Source organism: Propithecus coquereli, unplaced genomic scaffold (genome assembly GCF_000956105.1).
Source record: "Propithecus coquereli isolate 6110/MARCELLA unplaced genomic scaffold, Pcoq_1.0 Scaffold477, whole genome shotgun sequence".
In the NCBI taxonomy this organism is placed as follows: domain Eukaryota; kingdom Metazoa; phylum Chordata; class Mammalia; order Primates; family Indriidae; genus Propithecus; species Propithecus coquereli.
The window spans coordinates 630,216-638,265 of record NW_012150585.1 but is presented as its reverse complement, the minus strand read 5'-3'; the positions used below and the strand labels follow the sequence as shown (position 1 = coordinate 638,265).

Sequence of the window (8,050 nt, the reverse complement as noted above, 5' to 3'; positions counted from 1 at the left end):
ATAAGGGCAATTCTTGGCCAAGCCTACTCCTTAACTGCATGTGTAATCTTCATCCTGCTCCTACTGCTGTGTCTGCGCAGCTTCAGTTATCCGTAAGGATGACCCACCTTCTTCCAAACGAGGAGGCACCTTTTCACTTAAATTCCTCAGCTTTTTAGACTTGTCAGACAGAAGGATGCCCTAAAAATGGCAGATGAAATCTCAGGCACCAAAAAGTTATTATGAAAACCTTTTCCTTGAGAGCCCTCTGTCTGATTATTCATATTAGCTGTTATTTGGTGGAAAGAGCACTAGACTTTTTAAAAAAAGTTTGGGCTTTGCCACCTCCTAGCAGTGTAACCTTGGGCAAATCATTTACCTTTCCTGGGCTCTTAGTGTCCTCACTGGCAAAATGGGGACGTTTCACAGGGTTGTCATGGAGAACATATTGTCAGCTGGAAAGCACTTTGCAAACTTCATTGGGATTGTAGGGTAAATGAGCCAGGATGATGTCCTGATTCTTCTTTAAATCTTTCAAAGGTAAAGGATCATTAAACACTGAGATTTGATTTGGTCGGTTTGTTTCAGCTGGGTCTCTCTGAAAGGTGCGGAAATCCTTGTGGTAACATGGGGCTAAAACTGAGGGTGTCAGCTGGAGGACTTTTTGCCCACAGGGGGTCCTGGGGAATTCTAATTCTTGTTGGGGAGTTGCAGTGAATCCAGTTCTAGGCTGATGTGGCCCTGGGGCGGTGCTTTGGGAAGAAGAATCACTGCAAGGTGGGTTTCAACATTTACTTCCCAGGCAAGCCTAAAGCCTCTTTTAAAACGGGTGTGTGGGGCCAAACCCAAAGCAGCCTGGGACGTTTCAGGCTGGCACCACCTCCTCTGGCTGTTTCCGAGGCCATCTAGAGGCTGGAGCCCAGTTAGATTAACTGAAAAGTAAAGAGAGGACTGCAGAGTTTGGGACCTTTGTGCAGACGTGCTCTAGCGTAGAGGGCGGCAGGGAGGGAACGAAGGAGGGCCTTGGGAGCTGAGGCCCCACCTTTCATTTCAGCAAAGTGCACCGGCAGAGCAGGATGAGTCACGGGCATAGGTAAGGGACTTGGACTCCTCTGTCTGGGAAAACGCTGCGCTCGCTCCTCCTGGAGTGGCCTTGGCAGGGTGTTGGAGCCCTCGCTCTGCCCGGTCTGGTCTCTGGGGCCAGGGCTGGGTTTCCCTCATGTATGGCAAGAGCCCTGCTCGTGTGGTGCTGCTTCTGCTTGGGATACAGCTCACAGGTAAGAGCCGGCAGGCTTCTCTCAGCATTCCCTCCTGCGTTTCCTACCCTGTAAAGTTAGCTAATTGTCTTAGAAGTTGCAAAAGTTTTGTTTGGGAGCTTGAGCCATAGTCGCAGTTTGTTTTAGTTTGGATTTTACTGAAACCAAAGTTGGTGGGTTGTTTTTTGGGGAATTGCTGTTGGACAAACAGGTTTAGGTGTGTTTGGCTGCCAGTGATTCAGGCACAGAGAGAGCTTTCTAATCTCAGGTTACACACATTTTTTTTTTTTTTTTTGGTGGCTGCTCTCAACCTCCCGCTGCTGCTCTCAACCTCCCGCTGCTGGCAGGGCTTGGCACTTGTATTTCTGTGTGTGGGTCTTGCCTGGGACTCTTAGCAGTACTGGAAAAGCTGAGATTGTTGAGAGGCCCACTGTGGTTTTGAAACTGTCCCAACACACACATTCTAAATGTAAACATGGTAAAAAAAAAAAAAAAGCCACGTGGTATAAAGGTTCTGGGTGCAGGCAAGAGTAAGCTGTCTGGAGTTGATTGATTCAATTTCTGCACAAGACTATCAACAGTATGAAATCCACAGAAGGACCCTTTCTGGAAAACTTACCTGCTAGGAGACCATTTTCCATACAACACGTAATGCTTAATCTTAATACATAATGTCTAGTCAATGTTATGATTCATTTGAATTGTTTGTTTCTGCTTTCAATTTTATTTGCTGATGTTTATAGTGCGTTATTACAGTCTTGAAGTTGGTACCATGAGGCTAGGATATCACGCTGCAGAGAAAGTAAGAGAAGGCTGGCTGTGTGGTATTTTTAGTCATCGTATGGAATGGGAGGGTCAAGGTTGCATATGGGTAGGAGTATGCAGACTCCGGGTGAAGTAAGTTTGGGAGCTGGGGCATCTCAGTTCCACTTTATGCTCTACTCAGATCTTTATTTTGGAAGTGTCAGCAAAAGTTCTCACAATACTCCATTCCCTGTTAACCCTTCTTTTTCTTTTTCTTTATTGCAGCTCTTTGGCCCATAGCAGCTGTGGAAATTTATACTCCCCGCGTGCTGGAGGCTGTTAATGGGACAGATGCTCGGTTAAAATGCACCTTCTCCAGCTTTGCCCCCGTGGGTGATGCTCTAACAGTGACATGGAATTTCCGTCCTCTAGATGGAGGGCCTGAGCAGTTTGTAAGTAGATTATTGTCATTTTCCAGGGGGCCCTTGGTTAGGAAAATAACAAGCCAGTTCATTTCTCTTTGCTCGTCCAGTATTTTTCTTAGCAACAAGCCCAGGGTTAAGTGGGGAAACAATTCTAGGGATAGAGACTGGCAGAACTCAGAGGCCCAGCAAGGGGGAAGCAAGTGAGAGAGCTGCAGACGCACAGTTAGGCTCGCTGATATTTCTCTCCTGTTCCCACCATCTCAGCCTCCTTGCCCAGGGACTGAATAAGACCTTTTGCCGTTTCTCCTTTCTAGGTATTCTACTACCACGTGGATCCCTTCAAACCCATGAGTGGGCGGTTTAAGGACCGGGTGGTCTGGGATGGGAACCCTGAGCGGTATGACGTCTCCATCATCCTCTGGAAACTGCAGTTTGATGACAATGGGACATACACCTGCCAGGTGAAGAATCCACCCGATGTTGACGGGGTGATAGGGGAGATCCGGCTCAGCGTCGTGCACACTGGTAGGTTATGCAGGGAACAGTGGTTTGGGGAAGTGTGAGAGCTTGCAGAGGAGAGAAGGGCAGTCTTTTGTGATGGCTGAAAGGGGCAGAGAGGGACTAGCCCTTCAGAGCTGGGAGCCTCAGAGGGAGACTGAAAAGTCCTGGGGTCAAAAAAGAAAGGCTTTGTTTGGTTGTGGAAAGAAACAGAGAGTAAAGCACAGGGACTCGGAATCTGTTACAAAAATGGCATTGAGATTGTGAAAGGCAAAGGAAGCAACTCTCTGATAAAAGGCTAACAATAGGTCTGTTCATTCACTTTTTTATTCAAGGTGCTTGCTGAGTACCCACTCGGTGCTAGGCACTGTCCAAAGTGCTTGACATGCACTATCTCATTTAATCCTCACACCACCCTGGGAGGCAAATACCAATAATGGTAGCTAATGCTTGCTGAGGACCTCCCAAATGTCAGGGCTCCACGTGGCTCATTCAATCTTTACACTTCTTATCAGTTTATCATGCATTTAGTGTCCCCCGTTTTACCAATAAGGAAACTGAGGCTCACAGAGATTAAGTCACTTGCCCAAAGTCATGTAGCTGATAAATGGAGTAACTTAGGACTTAAACCCGATCATCTTCGACTTTAAAACTGTGCTGCAAACTGGTGCATCGTATTGTCCGCATCCCTATGAAGGACAACCTGGAGGACTACGCCAGGTAACAAAGAGCAAAGTACGGGAAACTTAGGAGTTGTAGATCTAGCTGTGAGTCACTGTTATCATTTGTCAGCTATAAATAAACCTAATTTGTCTCATCTGTAAAGTGAGAATAATATAGCAAGGATTATGGTGAGGACAAAATAAGATAATACATGTGAAAATTCCCCAGACTCTGAATTGTACTGAAAATTATAATAGCTACCATATACTGAGTGTTTATGTACAGGCGCAGTGTGGAACAATTTACCTGAATTATTTTTTTAATAAGAACTCAAGAAATGAATATCATCATCTGTTGCATACATGAGGAAACTGAGGCTCAAAAAAGTTAATTGCTCCAAATCACACAGTTAGTACATTGTAGAGCTATTTCCCTTATTGCTCTTTTTAAAAATAAAACTATTTTGTTCTACCCCTTTCACCTTTTTTTCTGGAATTTCAAAATATAAAGGGGGTACAAATGTTTTTGTTACATGGATACCTTTTATAATGCTTAAGTCAGGGCTTTTAGTGTGTCTGTCACCAGAACAGTGTTCATTGTGCCCGATGGGTAAGTTTTTATCCCTCGCCCCTCAAAGCTCATATTTTAACCTTGCACTCTCTGATGTGTACTCTTAACCAACACGCAATATTACGACCCCAAACGTATAACCCTGTAAAGTGGTATGATTCCCTCCTTTCATTCCTAGTACAGTTTAGAACTATTCCTCAAGGCCCTAACAATAGAGAACTGTGTGACCCTAGACAAGTCATTTGAGTTTTAAAGAAGTAATGTAATGTTTCTGGACTTTAGTTTCTTCCTCTGCAAAATGAATAGGCTGGACAAAAAAAAAAAAAAAAAAAAATCAATCGTTCTTACCACATGCAGAACATTACTCTTTGAGAACTGAATGAAAGACACAGCTCTGCTTCTCATAAAAAATGGAGACATACACAATAAGACATGGATTTTGTGGGCTTGTGGACCACCCCCAATTCTCCTTCCCCATCCTCTTTCATGGACTCAAGGGTGGGAATCCTTGGTAGACATTCTCTAATGTCCTTTCTGACTCTGAGAGCTTACTGAAGTGACGAGAAATCAAGCTAATGGACAGGATAGTCAGGGTTCACAGACTCTAGTCTGGGTTCCTTCTTTCATTATTTATCCATGAGACTGTAATTACCCATTAACTTGCCTAAATTCCCAGGGGGAATGAGCTCCTTGAGGATAGTGTTTTTGGCTTTGCATTTCTATCGCAGTGCCTGGAACGTAGTAGGCCCTTAATAAATCTGAATAAATAACTGACTGACAGTGGTGAGAGGGAGTCAGGGAAAAATTGGCTGGGCACTAGGTTCGATGAGGTTAACGATAACCTTACCCCATAGGTAGTTCAACCCACCGAGTGGTTTTCAAAACTGCTTCCGAATCACCTGGAGGAAATGTTAAAACACAGATTGCCGGGCCCCACCCCTAGTGTTTCTAACTCAGTAGGTCTGGGGTGGGGCCTGAGATTTTACATTTCAAAGTTTTCAAGTGATGTTACTGGTGCTACTTCTAGGACCACACTTTGAAAATCAGTAAAGTATCTGTACGGTTTTCCTACTGCTGCTAGGGTTTACAAGGTAATATGGTGTTTTATGCACAGAGGGAGGACAAAGTAAGATTCCGTCTACTGATGAAATACATCCCTATTATATCTTTAGATTTCATCATAGTCTTCTTTTTAGAATCCTAACTTGATCTTTTTCTCCTTACAGTTCGCTTCTCTGAGATCTACTTCCTGGCTCTGGCCATTGGCTCTGCCTGTGCAATAATGGTCATAATAGTAATTGTGGTGGTCCTCTGCCAGCATTTCCGGAAAAAGCGATGGGCTGAAAGAGCTCATAAAGTGGTGGAGATAAAATCGTAAGGCTGGGCAGTTCTGGGAAAGTCTTCCAATACTCTGATGGTGACTCTTAGTATTATGCAATGGGGCTAAATAGTTGTTGAACAGATGTTCTTTTCTTTGAGTAAATCCTATATAAAAGAATTCAAATTCACAGGACAGATAAATTAGGTGTGAATTAGTAATTTTACAAAAGATTTCATTATAGGACTTCTTTGTGGGATTTGATTTTATAAAAATCTGCTTATGTAAAGTTTTTCTAAAATATCCCTTAATATTTTTTAAGTGAAGCACATATTTGTAAGAACCACTGGGCTAGGCAGCCAGCAGGGCCACTATGAATCAGTGACTAGGAAAGTCTGCTGTGCTGATAGTAGGTTCTCATGAAATATATTTTAAAATTAAGATAAATTTTACATACCATAATTACATACCAAAAGTAAGATAAAATTTACATACCATAAAATTCACCCCTTTTAATATTCAAAAAGTTGTGCAACAGTTATCATTAATTCCAGAACCTTTTTAACCTCCCATCCTCAAAAGAAACCCCATATGGAGCCATCACTCTGTATTTTCCCCTCCCACCAGCTCCTGACAACTACTTAACCATTATTGTGGACATTTCATTTAAATGGAATCATACAATATGTGGCCTTCTATGTCCAGCTTCTTTTATTTAGTATAATGTTTTCAAGGTTCATCCTCACTGTAGCACATATTAGCACTTTATTCCTTTTTATGGTTGCGTAATATTCCCTTGTATGAATACACCATATGTTATTTGTCCGTGCATTAAATTGATGGGCATTTAGGTTTTTTCTATTTTTTGGCTATTATGACTAGTGCTGCTATGAACATTCATCTGCAAGTTTTTGTGTAGACCTATGTCTTTAATTCTCCTAGGAGTGGAGTGTTGGGTCATATGGTAACTCTGCTTAAGTTTTGGAGGAACTACCAAACTGTTTCCCAAAACAGCTGGACCATGTTACACTCCCATCAGCAATGTGTGAGGGTTGCAATTTCTCCACATCCTCAACAATTGTCATTGTCTGTCTTTTTTATTGTAGCCATCTAGTGGATATGAAGTGGTATATCACTGAGGTTTTGATTTGCATTTTCCTAATGACTAATGATCTTGAGCACCTTTCCACATGTTTATTGGCCATTTGTATATCGTATTTGGAGATGTTTCTATTCAGATAGTTTCCGCATTTTAAAGTTGGGTTGTTATCTTTTTATTGTTGAGTTGTAAGAGTTCTTTAAGGGATACTAGTCCCTTATCAGATACACAACTTGCAATTATTTCCTCCCATTCTGTGGGTTGTCTTTTCATGTTCTTAATAATGTCCTTTGAAGAACAAAAGTTTTAAATTTTGATAAAGTCCAATTTATTTTTTCTTTTGTTGCTAGTGCGTTTGTGTCTTAGCTAAAAAAAAACCCCACTGTCTAATCCCCAAAGTCATGAAGATTTATGCCTGTTTTTTTCCTAAGAGTTTTATAGTTTTATTTCTTACATTTAGGTCTTTGATTCATTTTGAGCTTCCTTTTGTGTATGGTTGAGGTAGGAGTCCAAAGTCATTTTTTCGCACATGGATATCTAGCTGTCCCAGCACCACTTGTTTCTTTTCCTTAGTAAATATTTACTAAAATAAATTGAATTGATTTAAAGGAGCCTAAACAAACCCAACTCTGAGGTTCCGGTTTGAATAGAATATAATCGATGCAGATGAATTCTAGGTCAACATAGAACTTTTTTTGAACAAAGAGTAGAAATTAGAGGTAGGATACTAATGGTAAAGTATCTGCTTTAAGTCTTTGGAGTTCCCAGATCAGAACCTTTACATTTTGAAACTGTCTGAAGTTCAGATAGCCAGAGTCATGTAGTGGAGGCATATTATTAGTTAGATGGTACTAGTTTACCTCTCTGTAAGCTTCAATCTACTCCCAGGTACGTGTAATTATTCCCAAAATACAGGGAAGAAAATACCTTACCTGAAGCTTCTGTAGGATTTGCCTCCCTTGCTTCTTGTCTTGTTCACCTGACATTTGGTTTCTGCTTCTTTGTTACAGAAAAGAGGAGGAAAGTCTCAACCAAGAAAAAAAGGTCTCTGTTTATTTAGAAGACACAGAGTAACATTTTTAGATGGTAAGATGCAAAAATAGGTTGATTTCTTTCTTCAGCTTCCTGACCTGTCTGGTCCATCTCTAAAGTGGATCTCCCAGATTACTTTATAAGGTCGAGAGTTTCCTATTTGAAATTAGAGGAGCTGGGTCAGGGAGATAAAAGTCTTCTATTAGCCTTATGAAGCTAGATTCCACTGCCATTAAAGCTGAGAGAATTCTAAGGTTATTTGTGACTTTGTGGTTATATTTATCACCACCAATAATAATAAATGTTTGACATGTAAATAAATCTTTTTTTAAGTGAAAAGATTAATATCTGCTTGTTTTGGTTTTTTATTTTAAACAAATCATAGCATTAAGAGAGTGACTCAATCAATATGCCTGACATTTTGACAGAACTTTTGTATTATCTGGAACTGATTTCAACTTCTCCT

At 41.3% G+C, this 8,050-nt stretch overlaps 1 protein-coding gene across 1 annotated transcript in view; it reads left to right on the top strand.

The window, feature by feature from the left end:
- Positions 1-899: 899 nt before the first annotated feature.
- The window catches only part of MPZL2 (myelin protein zero-like 2), an 8,942-nt gene continuing 1,791 nt past the window's right edge, over positions 900-8,050 (top strand). The window contains exons 1-5 of the mRNA XM_012655446.1: positions 900-1,256; positions 2,265-2,431; positions 2,719-2,929; positions 5,362-5,509; positions 7,563-7,638. Of these exons, the coding sequence (XP_012510900.1) occupies positions 1,199-1,256; positions 2,265-2,431; positions 2,719-2,929; positions 5,362-5,509; positions 7,563-7,626 (648 nt within the window). The 5' untranslated portion in view covers positions 900-1,198 and the 3' untranslated portion in view covers positions 7,627-7,638. The remainder of the gene's footprint in view (positions 1,257-2,264; positions 2,432-2,718; positions 2,930-5,361; positions 5,510-7,562; positions 7,639-8,050) is intronic.